Genomic DNA, 23,474 nt, shown 5'->3' on the forward strand with positions numbered 1-23,474 from the left:
CTCCGGGGTACTGGTTAGTTCATAATGTTGTTCCAGCTGTTGGGGTTTCTTTAGAAATTTCTTTTATATCCTATGTCGAAAATAAGTTACTTTCTGTTTTTCTTATTTTGTTGCATAGGAGAACAAGCCCAGGGCCTTATGGATGCAGAGTAAGCATTCACTGCTGGACTGACTTTCAGTCCTGCTCTATTTAAAGTAGTATAGAAATTTGTATCAGGCATATTGTGGTCATTACTGAGACTCCTGTCTCAGTAACGTGGTCACCACATGATGCTCTTTGTGCCAAGTTCTCCTGTAGGGAGGGCAGACATTGGGTCACTAGAGCAGAAATATTGCCTTTTTTATATAATCTGATTCTGAATAAGGTGAGTTTCACAGATAACAGACTTTTGCCCAAGCAGTCTAGATGAACTACTAATATGCAAAGCCAATCTGACCTACAGAGCTCAGACACCCTGCTGCTGTATAGCCAAGTGAGAGTTGGCTTCATAAACAGTAAAACCTAACAGTGATATCTCAGATCAGAAGGTAGTGATTATGGCCTTCATGTATAAAGTTATCTGGCATCCTAAATTAGACTCGTATACACGTCATACGAAAAGTTAGAGGTCCCATTCTCCTGCCACAGCATTTGGACGTGACTTAATGCAGACAGTGAACTCCATGGGTGAAGCTTATTTCCAGGCCATAGTCCTAGCCTGTCTACTTCTGCCACATAGCATCTTTCACTCAGCCAGACTTCAGACTAGCTGTTAGAAGACCTTCTCTAGTCTACCCCCATCCCCAAGCCCATAGGCAGTGTCATTTGCTGGCTCATCTTCTGTAAAGCTGTTTTCCCCTTCGATATCAAGGTGATTTTAGTACCCAGACCTTTACTGACTATATATACTTTAGTGTTTTGGAATAATTTCTTATTTGGACACTTGTCATTTGGCTAGAATATGAAAATTATTCACATTCCTTATCAGCTTGTTTTTAGCTTCATTTTTAACTTTGGTATCTTTTACTTTTGTATTTCAGTTCCGAAGTGAGACTGAAATTAACTTACGACTTTATGACAACTCTGGTCTTCTTTCTGCTAGCTTTTAGGTTCCATTACTAGGATTGGCCATATCATCTGGTGTTATTTTTCAGGGCTACAGACATTAAGGAATATAAAATTTTGAGATTGGGGCTTGGGGCAGATTTATTGCATAGACCTTGTACTGAAAGCCTAATGAACAAAATGGTCTTAATTCCTTTTTGAAGCCGAGATGACTGACCTGAGTGTGGCACAGAAACCAGAAAAGCTTTTGGAGCGCTGCAAGTACTGGCCTGCTTGTAAAAATGGGGATGAATGTGTATACCATCATCCCATTTCACCTTGCAAGTGAGTAATAATAGCCAGTGGTTATTTCCATAGTAATGTCTACACCCTACCACCTCTCCTTTCACCTCTGTAGAGGTTTTATCAGTAAACAAGATTCTTGATACCTATCCTAACCATCCCTGGAGCTTTGTGTGTTTTGAAAATGGTGTGTGTTTGGTACCTAGGATCCTGAAATGTCTGGGTCCCTTGCTACATCAAGTGTAACTATACAGTTAGTATATATTTGTTCACAGATATCTATTTTATTTAGATTGGGGATAAGCTGAGTTATTTGAGTAATGAAAAAAATATTCTAGATGTGGATTAGTTTTCCTTACCAACTGTTTGATTTAATGCATTTTGTTTTGTTGGCCCTATGACTGGACTGTGTCCATGTTTTCACTGTAAGTACATGTAGTAGCATAATTCAGTATGTCAAGACTTAAGTATGAATCTTACAGTACAGTGCCTTGATCAGAAATGTCCTTACTGTTTTAAAATTTACTTAAGAGAGATGGGTCACACTGGTTAAGAGCACTGTCTGCTTTTCCAGGGGACTAAGGTACAATTCCCAGTACCCACATAGCAGCTCATACAATTGTTTGACTCCCAATTCCAAGGAATCTGACATCCTCACACAGACTTACATGCAGGCAAAACATCAATGCACATAAAAATTTTTATTAAAAAGTTATAAAAGGAGAAGAAGTGAAATCTAGGTTTTGACATTCTGTTAAAGTAGAACTATGACTCAAAATCTATTTTATAGTGTCTTGCCTTGAGTTGCAACATGTTAGACTTCCTCCAGATCTGAAATACACTTGTGTTCTATTTTGGTATTTAGTATCCTTTAACAAAGTCCTAGTTGCCCCGCCCTACTCCTCACTCCCACCACAGAGTATTGAAGCCAGAGCTTCTTCATGTTTATCAGGGAAGTATTCCATGGAACAATGTTCCTAGTCCATTATTACTGTGTATGTGAGACAGGCAGACTAGATGTCACATGTGTGCAGGTGCCTCCAGGGGCCAGAAGAGGGCATTGAATCCCCTGAAGCTGGAGGTCCAGGCAGTTAGTAGCAGCCACCCAGTGTTGATACTGGGACCTGAATTCAGGTTCTTTAGAAGATCAGCAGGCGCTTGTAAAACCTGAGCTATCTTTCCAGCCGGGCATGGTGTTTGTGAAGTCCCTCTAAAAAGAAAAACAGCCCCCCCCCCAAAAAAAACCCTAAGTCATTGAGATGTTAAATATAAATAATAATTGTTTTTGTTTTATAGAGCCTTTCCCAACTGTAAATTTGCTGAGAAATGTTTGTTTGTGCATCCAAATTGTAAATATGACACAAAGTGTACTAAAGCAGATTGTCCCTTCACTCACATGAGTAGAAGAGCCCCGATACTGACTCCAAAACCAGGTTAGTAACTTTGTGCAGTTATAGTCAGGTCAAAAAGTAGAAAACAACATTTTCTGGCTCTAAGTGATAGGAAACAACAAAAGAATAGTTTTAGAAATGATTTTAGTATGTAAAGAACAAATCTGCCTCTCTTACAGAACTCTGCTATATTTTATCTTGACTGAGAAAACTTGTTCTAAATTAAATGATTCTAACCTTACTAGTAGACTGCATTAAAAAATGATGTTGCCAAAATAGATTTGAGCATTGTTTATTCTGATTGTCAGTGTCGTCACCAGCACCGTCTTCTAATGGCCAGCTCTGCCGTTACTTCCCTGCTTGTAAGAAAATGGAATGTCCCTTCTACCATCCAAAAGTAAGAAGTTTTATTTTCTAAAAAATGGTTCTAGTGGTAATCTCTCATTCTGAAGCTTGGGTTTCATTTTTGTGTACGTTTTAAGTTACGTGTATGTCTGGTTTTGTGTGTATTTTCTAAGGCTTTTAGGGGTGTTACTGTGGAGTGTTAGCGTTAGAGTGAGGTGCTCACCCTCATCTCACGTGCGCAGTTCCTGTATTAGCTTGAAGATTTTAAGTTTCCTCCTCTCATTTCTGTTCAGCACTGTAGGTTTAATACTCAGTGTACAAGACCTGACTGCACATTTTATCATCCCACCATTACTGTGCCACCAAGACATGCCTTGAAATGGATTCGACCTCAAACCAGGTGAGGATTTAAGTTAGTTTTTTAAACTCTGATGTCATTTAGAATTACATCTTACTGTCTATGTTCTTCAGCTGTATAAGCACACAAATCTGAGGGACAGTGAATTTTATTTCTTCCCCTGTTCCTTTAAAATTAATTTTAAAAGAATTCCTTAGCAAAAATGATTTACTACACGAACCAAATTTATCCAGTGATGACTTTTTTTATAGTCTACATCATCTCCAGATGGGTTCTTTTTTTGTGGTGTTAATTATTGAATCCGGAGCCTAATGCATAATAGGCACCCAGTGAGCTCCACCCTTCAGCCTTTCTAAAAACTTGTGAGCATACACAGTGAAGATGCAACACCAACGCCAGCAGAATGGTCTGTGTGGGTGTATTATACACACTGATCAGCAGTCTCAAGGCAGGGATGGGGGAGACTGCTTGGTTTCTAAAGTGCTTATATTACCTCACAAGCTTGACAATCTGAAATTTGATTCCCAGAATCCATGTAAAAATGTGGGTCATCTTAGTATGTAGAGCTGGGAAGGCAGTCCAGCCTACTTGATGGGTTCCAGGCCATTGAGAGTCCCTGAATTTGAAAGGGTATAAATAGTGTGACATTTGAGGTTGACCTCTGGGTTCCACGTGTGTGCTCACACATACATAAAAAAATAAAAGGAATCCCACGTCAGTTTCCTTAGACTGAAGTTTCACAATATTTTACTGTGGCCTAGAAGTTAAACTGCATAATTGAATTATTTAAAGACAAAACTTTTTAGCTAATGTATATGGTATTTATATGCAAAGCAGTTAACGTAAAAATTTTGGTTTTATCCAGTGAGTGATGCCCTAGTCCTACCTGGCAGAAGATCATACAGTTTGAAAGCTTCCATCTTCTGATGAGAGATGTTCTACAGAACTTGTCACGTCTTTGAAATTTAGAATATATTGCTTTCATAATACGAATTTTACTGCCCCACTGAAGTGTCTAATTTTTCAAGTTTGTAAGTTTATTAAGTGGTTTCAACATTTTTTGTTTGTTCGTTTTGACTATGAAAAAGACAGTTTAAAGAAAAGCCAAATTCTATTAAAACATTTGCGGCATGTTTGTACATTGCTGTTTAGTAATCATTTTTGGTAATGGTACTTGCAGCTTAGGGCTGCGGTGCTGTGGGAAGGCCAGTGTCCTCAGAGCTGAAGCACTTTTTAGCTTTCCCCAAAGGTAATGCAGTGTCTGTAACCCAGCGTGGTAACAGTGGCCAGGCTTTGAAACTGAGGCAGCTTTGGAACAACTAGTTTAAATTTCTTTTTTTAGTGTCTAAATGACTTTCTTCTGAGAAGCATAATGCAGACTTTATTTTGAGTGCTACTTTGGTGGAGTGGACCGAGGTCCCGTGCCTTTCTGAAAGTGAGCAGAGACATGGTCATAAAGGGTGAGCAGAGTTGGAATGACGATGTAGAAATATATGGACAGTTCTTTGAAATGCTCCCATTTACTATTAGCTTGTCATTCTTAAGTAATTTTGGAGGGACTACATTATCACAAAAGTATACAAAAATTTTTACAGGCATATGTACAGAAAGTATCAGAAAACAGACTTTGAACTCACAAGAATATAAATATACGTATATATTCCCATATTCTGAAAAATGTCATCAGAAATAACTCCACAGAAAATATGTTATTACTAAAGATCATTCTTGAAATGTAGAAGTTGAGATTTAAGTGGTATATTTTAAATGACAGAACTATATTGCAGAGATAGGAAGGGTAAAACTTGGCCTACTGTACTATGGAGTTTTATGTGTGGTTTTTGAAACTGTTAAGGCAAGATGTGTCATGTTTTAGAATTAAATAACAGACAACTGATTTCAAAAACTTGTTGTTTTAAAAATTAAAGTGTAAAAGGTGGTTAGCAAAGGGGATATAATAAAAGCTCAAACATTTTGAGGACCAAATTTAACTGTTAAGATACAATAAAGTCACATCTATAAAAATCTGTGTTTAATAATGTGAAGCCAGCCTTCTACTGTGGTCATTGCCTTTCCATTGAAAGATAAAAGCATTAGCTAGTTACTCAACCATTTGATAAACTGGCCTTGACCATGCTAACCCCAGAGGGTGAAGATCAGAAACAGCAAAAGAACAAAGGAGACAAGGGCCTGAAGCTGCCTGCTGCACAGGTTCAGGTGAAATGGCAACTCTTCATACAGTGAGGACACTGAATTTAAGGCGTTCATTCTAGCTTTGCTTCTGAGCTAAAGAATTTTGTTTAAAGTCGTGCGATTTCTGGAACTAGGCCATTACCACTTTGTAAAAAATACGTGTAGATGTCTTCTCATAATTGTCTAGTAAAGGACCAGAAACAGGGAACAAGGGCTTAGATGGTTTAGCTTTTTAGAAGGAAATGACATGTGACAATCTAATTGTTTTCTGTTACTGAACGGTGACTAGAAACACATTTTAAAATTTTTTTTTTCATGTACTTGCAGGCTGGCCTCAAATTCACTTTGTAGCTAAGAATGATTTTGGATTTCTGATTCTGTGCTTGCACTTGGGATTGTAGGCATGCCTCATTTCTATGTAGTGCTAGAGGTTAAATCCAGGGCTTTACAAATGCAAGGTAAGCACTGAGCTGTATGTGTGTGCCCTAGCCCTACATTTAAATGGTTCATTGTTTAATTCTACAAGTTATAGACAAGCTTACTCTAAGCCTAAAGCAATTACTGACTACTTGTTTTAAATGAAACACTCCAAGGAGTCACCCAGAGAAGAAGTAGGCATGATGGCTGGTAATGGAGAGCACTGGAGTGGACTGTGTGCTCTGGCATGCATTTATGTAGGAAACTAGTAGGACCACAGTAGCTGGTGGCAGTCTTGGGCTATTAATTCATATACTGCAGGCACACACCATAATTTTCTGGGTTTAACAACTAAAGGGCAGGTTCTCTGATTCATTACCTTTTTCACAGTTGGTGGCCATGTGATGACTATTCAAAAGTTAGCCTGATCCCTGGTCTTTAGTCACAGAACTGACCATTGCAGTGACAAAGACTTGACTTACCAGGCTGGCCACACTGAAGGACAAAAATAGTGGAAGCAGTTTTTACTTTATGGTTTACTTGCTTAACATTACAGACTTTTACAGAATTAAGAATATTCTGTAACTAAAAGCTGGCAAATTGTCCAGAGGGAAAAACCTTAGAACTATATACCATGCTTAAATTTGAAGTATTTTCCTTTTTATAGGAATTCTTTAATATATTGACTACCGTTTTATGTAACGCCAGTTTAGACGGACCATTCGGTATGAGCATTAGAAACGTTATCTTAAGCTTTAAGTTTCTTGCAATCTCCTCATCAGCTTTAAAACCGACCATGCTCCAAGCACTGCTTAGACAAAACTTCCTTGATGCGATGTGTTCATTTCTGGTTTTAATAGTCACAATATTTTTAGCCATAGAAAACATATCAAACCAAACAGGGTTCCAGAAGCCTGAGGGGTTGGAGTCTAATGCTACAACAATAACTCACACAGTAAAATAAAAGTGGAAACAGCCAGTAGAGCATCCTCAGTGTCTTCACGCGTAGAAAAATAAATTTTTATGCAGCAGTCTACTGGACTTTTCATCTTGAGGAAACTTTAGTGAGGCTAAACAGCAAAGTCTTAGACAGGAAGTCCCAGTCTTTGGCAGCATTAAGTGGAAGGACTCTGACTGAGTTCTTCAGATGAACCTGGAGTCAGTCATTTTGGAAAATAGCCTTATAGGGTGGCATACATCTAATTAAATTATTTTTCTCAATACAAAACTATAAAATTTTATGCCCAGTTATTAGTATATGAATTTAATGCTTGTGTTTACACAATAAACAAATGTTTATTAGTTAGATCATACCTTTAAATATGCAGTATTATCTTTCAGTTAAGTGCTCTGGCTATCACAGAACCTTAAGAAAACTTGGAAATGAAGTTCACTGTATTATTTTCCTATTAACGAGGCCATAATTGTGATTCATAATTTTATAGAGATGGCTTCTAAACACAGCTCAAAATGAAAATATAGTAGCCATGTACTGCTGACTCTGGATCTATCCTTAGTTCAGGCTATAAAGTGGCCTTTGCAGAGGGTACTTTATTAATGTAAGTTCCCTTAAGAAAAATCTTTGCATTTTGAAAACAGATTCGGGTGATGGTTGGTTATTCCTTTCCTTTATAAGGGTGAAATATTTCATCGAACAAACCTTAAGGAGAAACGTTAGAAATGAGATGAAGTTGTTTTGTTTTTGTTTTTAAGACTGCTATACCCTAAAAGTCTCCTGGGCAAGTCTGCCAAAATTCCACACTCCTCAATAAGAGGAGGAGGTTGGCTTTTACCAAATAAATACTCAGTCATTTCTTGCAGTGTAATTATCTGGCAGTGTGTGGACTATAGGTTGGTACATACAGCAAGCATTTTAAACTGTCTGTCTGTGTGCTGCTGTGTGGATGATTCTGCACATCCCTCCCTGTCACAGTCTTCAGTTAGCACCACTTGACCATGCAGTTTGGTTTTGGTTTTTCCAACGTGGAACTGGTCTCTTGAGGTGAGATTTGTTTAGTCTTCTCAGCATCATACCTTTCAGTGAGGCATGTGTACACATTTCCAGACAAACAAACTGCAATCAGAAAAAAGTGACAAGGAGTTTTATCACATTCTAGATTTTCAGAAGAGTTTGCCAGCTACAATAACTCGTTTTGGTGTGTTTTTATGAGGTTAATGGCTTTGAAATTACTAGTTATCTTCTGATAAGTTCTGGCTGTGTTGATTGCCACATCTATATAATTACCAAGTCTTCACTGCTGAAAGGTAATCCTGCTCTTCCTGGGCTGACCAAGTACTGACCTGCAGTCATCGCCTCCAGCACTGACAACATGCCGGTCACCACTGGTAAATCGAATATTTGTCACATGAGGGGAATGACCCAAGAACCTCTTGTGCTTTGCCTGAAATGGAAACAAAGCCCCCTCAGCAGGGATCTACACAAAGGTTCCAACAACAAAGCACAATTCATCACTAGAGCAGGGATTCTTGTAAAGTTTACAGGTCTGTGTACAACAAACTAGGTCATTTAGGCAGTCATATTTTTTTCTCTGAAGAACGGGGAGGGGCTGGAGTCTGTTATTAATTATTATAGATTTGATTCATAAAAGCTCATCAGAACTTTCCTACGAGTTTCCAAAGACTGTGGGGATGGTTTGGGTTTTTTGAGACAAAACATAGGCTATCCTTGAATTTAGAAATCTACCTGCCTGCCTCTGCCCCTCTGCCCCACATCTGCTGTGCTGGAATCAAAGGTTGGACACCACCACACCTAGCATGAAAGGTCTGTTTCTAGGAAATGTTACTTTGGCTATTGAAGTTTGAGGAAACTCTTAGAAATAAAAATTCCAGCATTTTCATGTTAGAACCGCAACATTCTAAAATATGTGTGTTGGGGGGGGGGGGAAAGGGGTGACTCATCTAAGATTCAACGAAAGTAATACAAAATGCTACACAGACTTACAAATTTTTCTGGGCATGGAAAGTCATATAATTTAACCATGCCAAAGTCATCTCCTGTCACAAGGCTGATTCCTGAGTGAGACACACAGGCACAGGTGACATCCGCCTTCTCAGCATGTCTGGACCAGATTCCCATAACTTCATCTCCTAAAATACTAAATAGAGGGAAAGCAAATGTACCTCAGATAGGTCTGTTTAATGATTAAAATGTCTGTGCTGTATCTATTGCCTCTGCCTCCCGAGTGCTGGGTTAAAGATGTGCATTGCCGTTGACAGTTTAGGAAAGTGCCTGAAATCTTCAAGGTCATTATACAAGTTCTTCTCAAGAACTTGTTGAGCCATGGAAACTGATAAAGTGTAGGACAGTGTTGAATCAGAAAGGGTCCCAGAATCAGCATGCCATTAAGAATTCAGATAACAAACTCATATATTCCCTTGTAAAATAAATTAAAAAATAGGAGTTTCCTACATTTGTTTTGTTTTGTATTTTGAAATGGTCTTGCCATATATCCCTGGGTAGCCTCAATTTCACTATGTAAATCAAACCTGCTAGAACCCAAAAGAATTCACTCTGCCTCTCATATGCTAGGACAACAAGAATTGAGCCAAAATGCCTAAGGCCGTTTTCCTGCATTCTGTTCAAACATGTGGCCTGTTTGTGCTAGAAAAGCACTCTACTGCTGAGCCTCATCCCTAGTCCACATTTTCCAACTTTCTAACAAACCTCAAGTTACTTGTTTACCTAGTCCAGGTAGCCCACGTGATCCTGTCAATGGCAGCATGATCCACAAGGTGTTTTCCTGAAGGCACTTCATAGACATGCCGTTTATAGCAGCCACTAGAAACCTGTTCTCAAAATGAGAGGTAAAATTTATTAGACAAAGGCAAATCCATTACCAGCAGACACAGTTGTATGTGTCATCTTGAGGATGCAAAACCCACAATAAACTAGAAGGAAAGGAGATGCAGGTGAGGATAGCAGGTACAGAATGAGCAGAGGTCTAATGCACAGCGATAAAGGCTAGTATTTGGGACTCCCACTGAATGATGAGATCACTGGTCACAAAGTCTTCTAATGAGCATGATAATTATATACATAATCTGTAATATGTATATACATAAGTAGTAAGTTTATTTTCACAAAGAATGGGCTACAGAAAACATAACATCTAAGGAGAGGTGGCTTTCAGTGCATTCTCTAAGGAAATGTACACACTGAGCGCAGTACTAGTGTCCTACCTGGAGATGTCTGCTGTCTGCAGAGAAGTCCATCTGAATGACAAAGCTTGGAATGTCTTTGCAGTAGCTGATTCTGTTAAGTGTGGGTCCCAATGTCAGGTCATAAAAGTCCACTGAGTTCTCACTGGAACCCACCGCCAAATACCGGGAATCTGGGCTAAATCTGAACACATAAAATGTAAAAAAAAAAAAAAAAAGGTGTTAGGTCCCATGTAGTGGTTTACCTGTTTTTAAGATCAGAGACTTACCCTAACAACTAAAAATCAATTTATGTTTGATAGAACTTTAAGTTACCTAGAAGATAACTGATCAAACATGCAGATTTTATTTGCCTATTAACATTTTAGTAAAGGTTTTTACATTTTGATTATATATTAAATGTTTCTTCCAATTTTAAGTTTAAAATAACTTTTGATTTCCTTTTGTAATTTTGAGAGTCTCTCTGTGTAATACTTCCTGACTGTTCTGGAACTTGTTTTATAGACCATGCTAACCTCAAAATTAGAGATCCACCTGTCTGCTTCCTCAGTGCAAGGCTTAAAGGTGTGCACCTCCATGACTAGCTTCAAAATAACTATAAAAATTAACATTCCAGAATTGCTAAGATAATATACTTCATAAGACAGAAAAATGATGTCTTAAAATCCAAATAGCCAGTTTAGCTCACTCAGGTTGTGAGGGTGGAATGACAACTTCAAGCTGGAAGAGTATTTGTTAAAATATAAATGTTCTCCCCTATCAGTCATGAGACAAACTCAGTCTTTAAAAATGTCCCATGGGTCCTGCCTGTTGAGAATAGAGACATTGTAAGGGCGAAGGAAAATCAGTTAAAAGTTTTACATGCTTAAGTTCCTTAAGATTTATTTTATAGGAGGACTTTTCAGCTGAAAACACCCATTTTTGAGAGACCTGGACCCAATAATCTTATCGATTTGCACAGCGTTTTGTAAGGGTAGCCACTATGGAAATTAGTTTAAGCCCTAAGAAACAAAAGGATCAAGAAAGGGTTAAAGGCCACAGAGACCACGCAGTAGATAAAGGTGCGTGGCTATGAAGCCTGACAACCTGAGTTCAATCCCTGGGACATAATGTGGTAAAGAAAGAGAACCAACTTGTCTAAGTTGTCCTCCGACTTTAACTTGTGCACCCTGTGGTATGTGCATACCTTAAATGTACATTGTATGTATATACATGCACACACACAATAAATGTAATCTTTTGAAGAAGGCTTGGTTAATTTGAATTCTGGGAAATAGATATTCAGTGAGTACTGGCTAAATGAGTGAGCCAGGAATGCAGATTCCGGGAAGGTGGGTGAAAGGCAGTCAGGAGAAGCTGAGGGGAGGAAGGCCACAGCTGCTCTGTGAAACCTTGCTGAGATTAAGCAAGATTAATTAAACCTTGGTTCTCAGACTTCTTAATGGCTGCTGGATCTCTTGTATCAAACAGTACAAAATAGTTCTCAGCACAGTGAGTTTACTGCACATGTCTAGTACAGTGAGGCTCACTGGGATTTTTAATTTAGCAAGGAGAATATATAGCCACACCAGCATGCAACTGATAGATAGGCACTGGGTATGTAGCTCAAGAAATAAAGCATTTGCGTCAAAGGCATGAAGCCATAGGTATGATTTCCCCCCATATGACAAAAAATAAGGTATTAGCCTATGAGGACTTAATCTGGATGCATGGGCAAGTTTTTTAATGTTCATAGTGGTCATTGTAAAAATCAACTAGAAAATCTATTCCATCTGTTGACTAACCTGATATCATGGATTGCACATCGCCTGTCTCTCTTCTTTCCCCATATTTTTAGAGAACTCACAAGTAATATAATAAATTCTCCATTTTTCATTCCAATAGCCACCATGTCCCCTTCGGGGCTATAACACACTGTCCGAGCAGCGTGTCCCAAATTCACTTTGTTTAGCATCTTCTGCATAAGAAGCAAGAGTCACAGGAAACAATTACAAACAAAATCAATTTCCCCACACCTCTAAATAATACCAAGTTAAAGCTAGCAGTTGAGTGTTTCCACTTCTTAAAAACTATAACCTCTCATTAAAGTGTTTGTACCTACTTTATCAGCAATGTCCCAGAGTCTCACTGTCCCATCTTCAGCAGCAGAAAGGAAGAAGTCCCTGGAGGGATGTGTTGCGAGTCCCCAGATTGGCCCATCCACATGGCCATTAACTAAAATGTTACATGCTGCATTTTTCTCTCCAACTTCAATTATTTCCGAATTCCTTGTCCCAACTAGTATCTTGCCCTGAAATACAAAGGGACCAATATACTTAATGCTATAAAACAGTTACATGCTTTGAGCTAATATAGTTATAAAGCGAGCATTAGTTCATACAAACATTTCTATTCCTAGGGCCACACAAGTGCAACATTGCTGGGCTACTTCATGGGATGTCAGTGCTAGAGACTAGTATGATGCCCTGCCACGCTTCAGTAGCAGAGTTTTGGCTTTGACTATGACAACTTTAGGACCTCCAGAATGGAAAATAAGTGCACTGAGACACAGGGAGAAAGAACTGGAATTCATCTTTTAGTTAAGTTAGTGAATTGCTAGGTGTGGTGCCCTACACCCATAATACCAACACCCGGAGCTGAGGAGGGATGACTGCAAATTCCAGGCCAGCGTGGACTACACAGCAAGGACTTGTCTCAATAGTAGAAATTTTAAAGTGGACGTAACTAGGCTTTAAGTATACAGACAGGACAGCACATGCATGCGACTTATAGACCTGCAGTGCAAGTGCAGGACAGTCTTTACAGAGATGTGTGAGGTTTTGTTGCTTTTAAGGGAAGCAGAATAGGGGAAATTAAGGGACCCTGAAAGAGGAAAAGTCCTAGGGCATCTGATGTTTTTTTTTTCCCCTAACTGCAAATCAAGAATTGGATGCACTTAAAAACAAACCAAACCTCTGCCCCAATTCATCAGGAAGACTTCGCTCCCCCTCCCCTCCCCTCCCCTCCCCTCCCCTCCCCCTTACTTTATTTATACTTATTTTTATTTGAGGTGGGGAGGGAGAGGTTGAGACAGGGTTTCTCTGTTCCCCTGGCTGTCCTGGAATTCACTCTGTAGCTCAGGCTGGCATCAAACTCAGAGATCTGCCTGCCTCTGCCTCCTGAGTGCTGGGATTCAAGGTGGTGCCCAGCTACTAAGACTTTTTAAACAACAATAATCCTTTTCTGAGAGACAGCTGAACTCAAGCATGTACAACAGCTGAGTTGAGTATGGAGTGCACATCTTTAATCCCAGCACCCAGGAAGCTAAGGCAAGACCAAAGTGGGTTCTCTTTGAGTTTAATCTCATCAGTATTCATCCCTCACCCATTGATACAAACAGTGCCTCTCAGAAGCCACCTTACAATAAAAAGGTATATTTTTAAGTGCAGGATAAGTAAATGACATCATTTTAAAACCTTTAAATTTTTAATTTTAAAACTGCTTAAGCCGCTAGAGAGATGTCTGAGCACTTTAGAGCAGTTGCTGCTCTTACAGAGGCCCACAGCTCACAGCCAGACATTTCCTGCAGTGCACCTCAAGCTCCTGCTCACACAGGAACAGGGGTCTCTAAGGGAGGAATTCCTCAGAGTCAGCCAGGAGCACCATGGCAATCTGCTGTTGCTGGAGCTACATGGAAAGAGCTGCTCTAATTAAAAGTGAGTAATAAAAAAACAAAAAACCAGAAGGCTGTCTAACTCAGATGCCTGCCATTGAATCCCCTTGTCCTAAGTGGACTATTTTGTTGGGCCTCAGTAGAAGAGGATGTGCTTAGACCTATGGCAATTGTATGTCCAGGGTACCCAAGGGGGCTTTCCCTTTTCTGAGGAAAAGCGGAGCAGGTACTGAGGGAAAGGATTTGTAAAGGAGGACCTGGGAGGAGAGGAGGGATGGGGAAAAGTCAGGATGTAAAGTGAATAGTCAATAGTGAGGATTGTCAACCCTATCTTACCATAGTTCAACCAGCAGATTCAAGACAATACAGAGCTTTAAGTAGTGTTTAGACACAAGTTTTCTGTGTTAGTGAACAGCAAATAACAGCACCACTATGTATCACTGAGTATTGCTTATTAAGCAAAGCGCGGGGATCACAGCTGCTCTCTATTTTCTGCTGCATCACACTGGTTCAAGGAACACCTTACTTTGCCTCTGCACACAGACCGAACACAATCTGTGACTTGTCCTGTCTCAAGCCTGAAGGCCCGGCATCGCCTCAGTTCCTGATCCCACAGTTTAACTGCGCCTCCTTCCTTTGACCTAGGTATATAAAAAACAAAGCCCAGGTAAGTATTTATAATTGACCACTATAATAATTTTCACTATAAACACTTAGTTGTCAGGAGTATTTTAAATACCTTATTTATAACTTCCAGTATTCTAAATTTTCAGGAAGTTTAAGGATACATACTGTATTTCAATCAAGATACATATACTCAGTTCAGTTAATTTTATTTTGTGAAATAAAATTTTCTTCTGACACAAGCATAATTGTATTTAGTCCATGATTCATCCCAATGCACTTTTCATTATAGCTCTCCACTAAGAAAATCCACGTTTTTAAAATAACTGTGTGTATGTGTACATACCATGGGGTGATAATGGAGGTCAGAGGACGACTCTGGAATCTGTTGCCCCCTTCTACCTCTTTACCTGGGGATTAAACCCATCTCCAGGAATGCTAAGCTATCATACCAGCCCAACAAAACCACTTTAAAAAAAAACATTTTTAACATTAGAAAGATAACTAAAATACAAAGCAAAAAGAGGATTATAGATGCAGTGCCACAGATTTTACCTTTAAGGGCCAAAAGGACATCACACTTCTACAATCACTAAGATCCGCTGCTGAGACAGTGTAGCTGGCAGTGGGTGAGTGGAGGTGCGGAATGAGGCAGTGTGCAGTGGGAGACACTTGGCTTTCGAGTACTATAGAAAGGGTGAAGTAGAGCGACTTATAGAGTTTCTCTCGAAAGAACTGAAAAATAATTCAGTTTGTTTGCTGTAGTTGGAGAAAACAGCTTCCCATGAAGGAAACGGCCTCCTGCTCAGTAGAGAACTGGGCTCCAACCTGCAGGAGAGACTGCCCTTCACAGTTGCTGTGTCATTTCTACTCTGCAGGTGACTACACTGGTAGCAAATGGATTTTGTCTTTTGCGAGGAAGGAGCACAGGGTCTGAGGCAGTCACACTATGTGACTGTGGCAACATCTGTGTAGACAGGCTGGCCTCGAACTCAGAGATCGCCTGCCACTGCTCCCCAGGTGCACCACCACACCCAGCCTTAATTTGACTTTTGACAGATTTTTAAATTCTGTGCATACATGTCTTGGTGTGTGTGTGTGTGTGTGTGTGGTCACAGGCCAGTGTGCACCTCCATCATGTGTCAGGCTTCCCTTTCCACCATGTTTTAGATATCTTTCTTTGCAGATGATCCAAATGATCATCTGGCTTATCCCATGGGGCAGTGTTGGGATTACAAATGCTTATGCTACTTGGTTTGGCTTTTCCAGTTTTTTGTGGGTTCTAGGATTGACTCTCAGGTCATCAGGCACATAGAGCAAGCACTTTTACTCCCTGAGCCCTCACCTCAGCCTACAAATCAGTTTTAAGTGTCTGGTTACAGTGTAGGTACTTGAAAGTGACTTGAAGGTCTCTCCTCACACTTCTGTTTAAGGTCTTAGAAGACCGATTTCCCAAGGCCGTCTCCAGCACCCTCTCACTCCTTGCTCATATAGCTACAGAAACCTTACAGTGGGGAGACAACAGGGGATCAAGATGCAACCTGGGTTCTATAGTAAAGGGTTCCCTTCATGTCCTGTCAGCAATACTGATGCAAGCAAACATGGACTTGGGACACTATTCTTAATCAGAGGGACAACTGTCTCAGACAAGTAGAACTCTGGCTGCAGTTCAGGTGTGTGTAAAATGTCCAACAGTGGGCTGTCAAGATGATACGGTGGGCACAGACACTCTAAGCCCGACTATCAGAGTTTGACCTCTGGAATGAATGCACACAGTGAAGGAGAGAACCATTCCCACTGATTGTCCTCTGATTTCTATACATGGGCTGGGGCACATACCTTCCTCCATCCCTTCCCACATAATAAATGTAAAAAATAAATGAAAAATGAAATGCAGAAAAGTGAATTAAGACAAGAATCAGAGAATCCAAAGAGTCTACATAGATATCAATGAAGGAGAAGTACATGAGTAACTTAGCCTGCACAGCCTAGAAGGAAGCGCCTCCAACACCTCAGTAAGCCTTGGGTAGAGAGCAAATGTGTAAACAGCTAGGATATGAAAAGGGACTCACGGCCTTTCCTTGCCACCGGTCACAATCAGTCCGTCTCGCAGGGTGGTGTACATGGCAAACACAGGCCCATTGTGCGCTCTAGCCACCACTCTGCACAATATGTGATCTTTCCACACACAGACATCACCACTGATGGTACCTGTAAACGTCAAGTTATTCTGAAAAGGAGTGGGGAAGGGGGGAGACAAACTCATCAAAAGTTCAAAGAGAGCTCGCACAGATGTCATCCTCTATGTGGGTGGGATGCTAGGTCACCTGCTTTGACAAAGCACATGCAACAGGTGCTGGGAGACACGACCCAGGGCAGGAGGCTGAAGTGAGGCCTTGCTCCGGGAGGCTCTTCCCTTTCTCAAGTCTGTCCTTTAGTAGTGAGATTAGCCCTGGGTAAATCTCTCCTAAAATACTGTAGTTCTGGCTTGCACTGCTCTTTTGATAGGTGCCTTTGGCTGTCCAGTAACTAAGTCAAAGGTCACCGAACACTAGAAGTAAAAACAAGGGGCAGTTAGAGATAGGGATGAAAATAGCATGAGCTTGGTAAGGATTTTCTTTTCTTTTCTTTTNTTTTCTTTTCTTTTCTTTTCTTTTCTTTTCTTTTCTTTTCTTTTCTTTTCTTTTCTTTTCTTTTCTTTTCTTTTCTTTTCTTTTCTTTTCTTTTCTTTTCTTTTCTTTTCTTTCCTTTTCTTTTCTTTTCTTTTCTTTCTTCCTTCCTTCCTTCCTCCCTTCCTCCCTCCCTTTCTAAAGATTTGATTTATTTATGTGAGTACACTGTAACTGACTTTAGACACACCAGAAGAGGGCATCAGATCCCATTACAGATGGTTGTGAGCCACCATGTGGTTGCTGGGAATTGAACTCAGGACCTCTGGAAGAGCAGTTGATGCTCTTAACCACTGAGTCATCCATCTCTCCAGCATCCCCCACCCCCTTATTTAAGGATTTTCTTTATAGAAAGTAAATCTCCCTACAGTGAAGTTAGAGACCTCACTAACTCCTGCAGATGCAGGAAGTCACTACTTGGTGCCTTGCTGCAGTCACATGAGCATGCTTCCTCCTTTTCTCCTCACAGGGCTCCTCGTAAGTATGTCTGCAGGTTTGTGTTCTCGTGTGTACTTACAGCAGTTGAGAAGTGCTGAACACAGACTTGACATTCTGTCCACACTGCTGTCTCGCATATTAAAAAGCTACTCCTCCCGCCCCCTGTACTAGCTGTCAAGCTTGTTTGCTAATTTATTTTGACCAAAAATGGACACTTGGGTACAAAGTAATTTTATAAATGAAGAAAGTTCATCTGCATGGGCAGATCAAATGCCAGGGTCTTTCCAACATGGGATTTTTTTCTGGAAACAAGTGATTGCTCCAGAAAAAAAATATACAAAATATACAAATATAAAAATATACAAGAGGTTCCATTTGTTTGATATTGTTAGTTTTTTAAAAATTGTGTTCAACTGTTCTAGACGTGTAACTTCCTTTCTTAAAATATATAATGCCCACATATTTTTTAAAAGTCCACTTAGTTTTCTGTGGAACCAAAGAGTTTGAAAGCCTAGCCAGGGCAGGGTATTAAAGGAGAGAGATGCGATTATAAACTGCAGACACAAGTGGATGGAATGACAGAAAGCAAGAGGCTCTTGACTCCTCCACTAAGGGCAGGGACTGCGCTCCCCTGAATGAGTCAGTGGCCCAGCGCACTTCCAACCACAAGATGAACAGGTCCCAGTGACAGAACAAAGGACACTTTACATCTAAATCTGCCCTGAAACCACCTGGTTTTTCACTTCCCCTCCTTTGCAGGAGGTGCAGGAGGAAGCACTAGGAGGCTCTGCTTCGTCGCTTGCAGAGGTGACAAGCACACAGCCAATGAAGCCTTGGAGAATAGGAATGATCCAAGGATGCCAACACCACAGTAATGACCTCATTCACTTTCTGCCACACCTTAATGGTTAAAGGATCAGACTTTTAAAAAGATGATTTATGTCCTTGACTGGGACTTGTAATGACTGCCGGGTTACAGTTCCCAGTCAGTATTAATGCTGTTTATGAATGTACAGTAAGACAAATTCAAGATCACACCATCACACAGCACTTTAACAGACATACTGCACCAAATGCAACAGCAAGCATCGTCTGCATCCGGGCATCCTCCAGGGTGCTCAGAAGCCCCTTTTTGCTGAGAAGAGCCCTTCCTGCCAGGGTCCAGAACTTCACGTGCTTTATACCCACAGAGACAAACTGGGTATCTGAATCTGGTCGAAATTCTGCTACAAAAATACGTTGGTTGTGCCCACCTCTGCTGGCAATTTTGGCCCCTGGTACAGAAGACACAACAAAATTTTCCAGGTTAGTATAAGCACTAACTTAATTAACAGACTTAACAGTTTCCTCAAATTGCATAGTTTAAAACAATTAACAATCACATGGCCTATAATCACAGTACATACATGTTCATTGCAATATACTTAATGGGCTACTAGAGGACATTTTAAGGACCATACATTTTTCTATATGTCTCCATTAATTTCTCATAGAAATTAAGTGTTCTGTCTAGAGTGTGTTAGGGAATTTATTTTATTGGGTTTCCATTCTCAATGCTGGCACTCTGGGGAGATCGGAGCAAGTGGATCTTTGTGGATCTGAAGCTAGGTAGTGTGTATGCAGTGAATTCCAGGGCAGTCAGGGCTACACAGGGCATCTTTTCATCATTTAAGGGATAAAGGAAAGTGGCAGGCCAACCTGTGTAGTGTGTGTCATATGTGCATATGTGTATGTTTGTGTCTTTTTACAGGTAAGGGATGTGGTTCTGAAGCAGGTCATCTATGCAGTATGTGCTGTGTGTATATGTAGGATGTGTGCATATGTGTTGAGTGTTTGTGTGTATGTGTGTATCTTTTTATGGATAAAGGATGTAGTTCAGTGGCAGATTACTCATGTAGCATGTGCCAGGCTCTAGACTGGATATTAGTACAGTTTTAAAGACAGGGCCTCAATTATATTTTAGGTTTTCTTGAATTTGACATGTAGCCCAGGCTGGCTTCAAATTCATGGCAATCCTCTGGCCTCATCCCCTTGAGGGTTAGGATTACAGGCAAGTGCCCCCATGCCTGGGATACCTCAGAACTAAACAAATTATTAGCAAAAACACAGACATGCTTTCTTACCAAAGGGAAATCATAGCAAGTAATTCTAAATACTAAATGGGCTTCATTGTTTCATGTTTTCTGAGTTTATGGCTACAGGGCTTTTTAAAGGGGGCACATACCACAGTGCTGCCAATTGTGTGCTATGTGTTTTATAGGACTATAACAAAAATGGTTTCAATCACCAACTTAAGACAAATGCTAAAAGGCAGCTTCCATATTGCCTAATATTCTTGTTGTTGCTGTTGTTGTTGTTGTTGTGTTAATTACATAAGTGGAAAGCATCCTACCTTCCTGCCATCTCCAAATGGTCACAGTGTGCTCTGGGTCTAGCCCTACAGACAGCAGCAGCTTCCCAGTAGCACTGAAGCTGACAGAACACACACCCTTTGAATGGGAGCATCTTAGTATAGACAACGTCTGCTTGTTCACTGCATCCCAGATGTGGACAGATGGGGCTGTAGCTGCACAAAGATAAAATCTAAGAGTTACAACCATCTCCACATTTCCACTTCTGAACCCAGCATACACCCACCTCAGAATATGGAGACAGTTATGTGCTAAAGGGATGTAGTTTATAATAGCTCAAAACTGAAGCTAAATTTTAAAAAAGGAAATAAAAAGAAAAGGAAAGGGAAAAATACAGAATCCTTCAGGATACATTATAAATGGCACTCTCAAGAAAAGAGCATTTAGAGAAAGAAAACAGGCAATATCCAGAGTTTGTCAAAGCAAGCTGTGTGCATAAGTACAGGAAGCAGATGTCAGTGGGAGACCACAGGCTTAGTAATGCAAGGCTCTGGAGTGGGGAAATCCAGTTTTACATTTTTCAGTCTTCATAGAGGTTCTATGGAAACCACACACACTTAAAACAATGCACATGATGCACACAAGTAAACAACACTGATATCCTCGGAAAGCAATACAAAGCACAAGCAACCAACAGGCTGCAAATGGCAGACCAGATGAACGCATCATGTCCGTGGGAAATTTAACTACATAGATGGGAATCTGGGAAAAGGCTACACACACTTGAAATCACTACACCACTGGATAGATAACACGGATACTCTTAAAGGGGTGTGCCCTATCTGCAGCTCTTTAAGTCCCTCTGCATCCCTTCCTGCCCTTCCTGGGAAATGAGCGAGGGCTTCATGCTTGCTGAGTAAGTGCTCTCTACTGAACTCCATCTCCCTGCTTCTCTTATTTTCTAAACTAAAATGTCATAGGTTAGTTTTGTATTAACTTCTTCTCAATGTGTACCCTAAAGATTAAGTTAATTCAGCAGCTAATTCAGACTCAGGATATAAGCCCTCTTATGAAAACACTCAACACACCAAAGTCATTTGCTCGAATTAGAAACTGTGAAGATGGAAAACATTACAGAAGATAAGCTTCCTGGAATTATTTGATACAGGAGGAAATTCTGGTCTTTAAAAAATAAATTCTGATAAATTTGGACATTTTACACCATGATAAATCTAAGAACCCTTCAAATAAAGCAGTTAAATGAGACAGACAAAGCTTTTGTTCGGTTTATCCAACTGTAAAGCATGGATATATAAAAGTTTTACCAATAATAAAATGAATTACTTATATGTGAGAACTCTGGGGACTGGAATTTACGTCAGTTGGTAGAGTGCTTGCCTAGTATGGATAAAGCACAGATTCTGACTCCCAGGATGATGTAAAAACCAGGTGTGCTAGCATACTTCTTTCTATATTCGGAGGACTTGGGTGTGGACAAGAGAATGAGAGCTCCAAAGTCATTCTTAGATGTATAGGGAATGTAAGGCTAGCCTTAGATATATCAGCTCTTGCCTTAAAAAAGCAGGGGAGGGAAACTTATCACAATTATTTGATAAATTAAATACCACGGGAGAAGGAGGAAGGTGGGGGAGGAGGAGGTCTCCAGGAGGCAGGATGGACCATGAGGATGGACCATGAGACATGGCCAAGAGAAAACCTCCCTGAGGACACACATGGAGCAGGACAAACAAAACAAGAGTCAGTTGGCAAGGAACACTGGGCCTGTGGCTAAGATGGGGGTTAGAATAGCTCAGAACCTGCCCAGGTTAGGCTTATAGCTTGTTAATAAAAATACCAGGTTTCTGTGTCTCTTATTCGGGAACTATGTGTGCTAGAGTGGGGCAGAACCCCCCATAAAGTTACTTCTATAAAATGCTATACAACTGGCCTCTATGTAGTGCTTATGATCTGTGAAATCCCACTGTGGAACTCTACTTGTGCACAGTGCTGAAATGTCCTATCTAGTCTCAGAGAGAGATGAACATAACCACTCCACCATGCCAAGATATTACCAAAGCTACTGTGATGATATGCAGAGCACGGCTGTGCCCAATAATGCTTTATTTATGGATACAGAAATTTGAATTCCATATGATTTTTGTTATCATGAGTTTCCTGATTTTTTTTTCTCAACTTTCCAAATTGGTTTAACTAAAAAAGAGAAACAAAAGAAAACAACCATCTTCAGCTCATGTGCTATACAAAGCAAGTGCTGGGCTGCACGTGGCCCAAGGGCGGCGGCAGTTTGCTAATTAGCGGAGTAGTCAAGCACAGACCATACTGCTCTCTAATGAAGAGCAAAGGACAAATCTCTGGGGAAGGTTTTCTTACTAAATTGCTAATACTTAATGTATTACAAAAATGAAAGTATAGTTGAAAAGTATAAGTACATTTCAGTATATAAAAACAATGGACATATAAAATAGAAATATATTAATTTAATTGCTTTCTTAAGTTCATGAAGCCATGGTCAAATTAGTTATAAAAATTACTTTTAAACATGTGTATGATTTGTTGCTATAATATGTTCAACAACAGAAATAGCTTATAAATTAATACATTTTGTATAGCTATATATTAGCAGGTTAGTGACAGCAATTTGTGTGATGACTATATGTGATGGAAGAAAAATCTTCAGAATAGCTCCAGGCACACTTTAGAGGTCAAAACACTTATTACTCTGTGTGTGTGTGCGCGTATGTAGGCATGCACACATGTACTTGTGTGTGGAGGCTAGAGGGTGACATGGCTTCCCTCTTCTGCAGGTACTGTCCACCTTATTTTTGACACTGGAGCTTTCCCATTCGGCTTTGCTGTCTGAGGAGCAAACCCCAGGGTTCGTCCTCCTGCTGGGAATTGTGTGTGCACCCGCATGCCTGGTATTCTCACAGGGGTTCTTCACCTCAGGTACTCACCTTTGTGAGGCAAGCATTTTACTGACTCAGCTATCTTCCCAGTCCCCACACCATTTTTAAAAAATACTATTAGTATTGAAGATTAAAAAATGATGTTATTTGTCATTAATATCCTATAAGTCGTATGTGGAGCAGTAAGATGCTTGGACTTTTAGAGAAGGAATATATTTGCATGTACCATTGTATAACTAAAGCAAAAAGCATTCTGTTTTCCTTACCTGACATGTCTGCAGAATCACCTATAATGATGAATAAGTAAAAACAGTTATTTATAATAATATGGATAATAACAGTAAATTTGTAAAACACAACCATAATTTTTAAGTTACTTAAATAAAATATTTTATGCAAAATTAGGTTATTATACAGAACTGAGTGGACTGAAAGAAGGCACTCACTTCCATTATCTACATATATTAACATCCTATGAATGAGTTTTCATTCTTTCTTTGGGTGTATGTACTGGCTAGTTTTGTGTCAACTTGACACAGCTGGAGTTATCACAGAGAAAGGAGCTTCAGTTGAGGAAATGCCTCCATGAGATCCAGCTGTGGG

The 23,474-nt window shown here is 40.0% G+C and overlaps 2 protein-coding genes across 6 annotated transcripts in view; one reads left to right on the forward strand and one right to left on the reverse strand.

Annotated features, from left to right (window-relative positions):
* Positions 1–5,446, forward strand: part of Zc3h14 (zinc finger CCCH-type containing 14) — a 39,310-nt gene extending 33,864 nt beyond the window's left edge. For all 3 annotated transcript variants that reach the window (XM_021178630.1, XM_021178631.1, XM_021178632.2), the window contains 5 exons: positions 1,249–1,369; positions 2,624–2,760; positions 3,027–3,115; positions 3,357–3,463; positions 4,287–5,446. In XM_021178630.1, coding sequence (XP_021034289.1) covers positions 1,249–1,369; positions 2,624–2,760; positions 3,027–3,115; positions 3,357–3,463; positions 4,287–4,293 — 461 coding nt within the window. In that variant the 3' untranslated portion in view covers positions 4,294–5,446. The remainder of the gene's footprint in view (positions 1–1,248; positions 1,370–2,623; positions 2,761–3,026; positions 3,116–3,356; positions 3,464–4,286) is intronic.
* A 1,425-nt stretch (positions 5,447–6,871) lies between these two features.
* The window catches only part of Eml5 (EMAP like 5), a 116,532-nt gene continuing 99,929 nt past the window's right edge, over positions 6,872–23,474 (reverse strand). For 2 of the 3 annotated variants that reach the window (XM_029484856.1, XM_029484855.1), the window contains 11 exons: positions 23,138–23,158; positions 19,986–20,159; positions 18,659–18,867; positions 16,559–16,716; positions 14,389–14,503; positions 12,312–12,500; positions 11,995–12,167; positions 10,232–10,394; positions 9,735–9,838; positions 8,994–9,147; positions 6,872–8,433 (listed from right to left, as the gene is read on the reverse strand). In XM_029484856.1, coding sequence (XP_029340716.1) covers positions 8,284–8,433; positions 8,994–9,147; positions 9,735–9,838; positions 10,232–10,394; positions 11,995–12,167; positions 12,312–12,500; positions 14,389–14,503; positions 16,559–16,716; positions 18,659–18,867; positions 19,986–20,159; positions 23,138–23,158 — 1,610 coding nt within the window. In that variant the 3' untranslated portion in view covers positions 6,872–8,283. The remainder of the gene's footprint in view (positions 8,434–8,993; positions 9,148–9,734; positions 9,839–10,231; positions 10,395–11,994; positions 12,168–12,311; positions 12,501–14,388; positions 14,504–16,558; positions 16,717–18,658; positions 18,868–19,985; positions 20,160–23,137; positions 23,159–23,474) is intronic. The other variant, XM_021178777.2, reaches the window with a different exon arrangement.

Source organism: Mus caroli, chromosome 12, assembly GCF_900094665.2.
Source record: "Mus caroli chromosome 12, CAROLI_EIJ_v1.1, whole genome shotgun sequence".
NCBI classification, from domain to species: domain Eukaryota; kingdom Metazoa; phylum Chordata; class Mammalia; order Rodentia; family Muridae; genus Mus; species Mus caroli.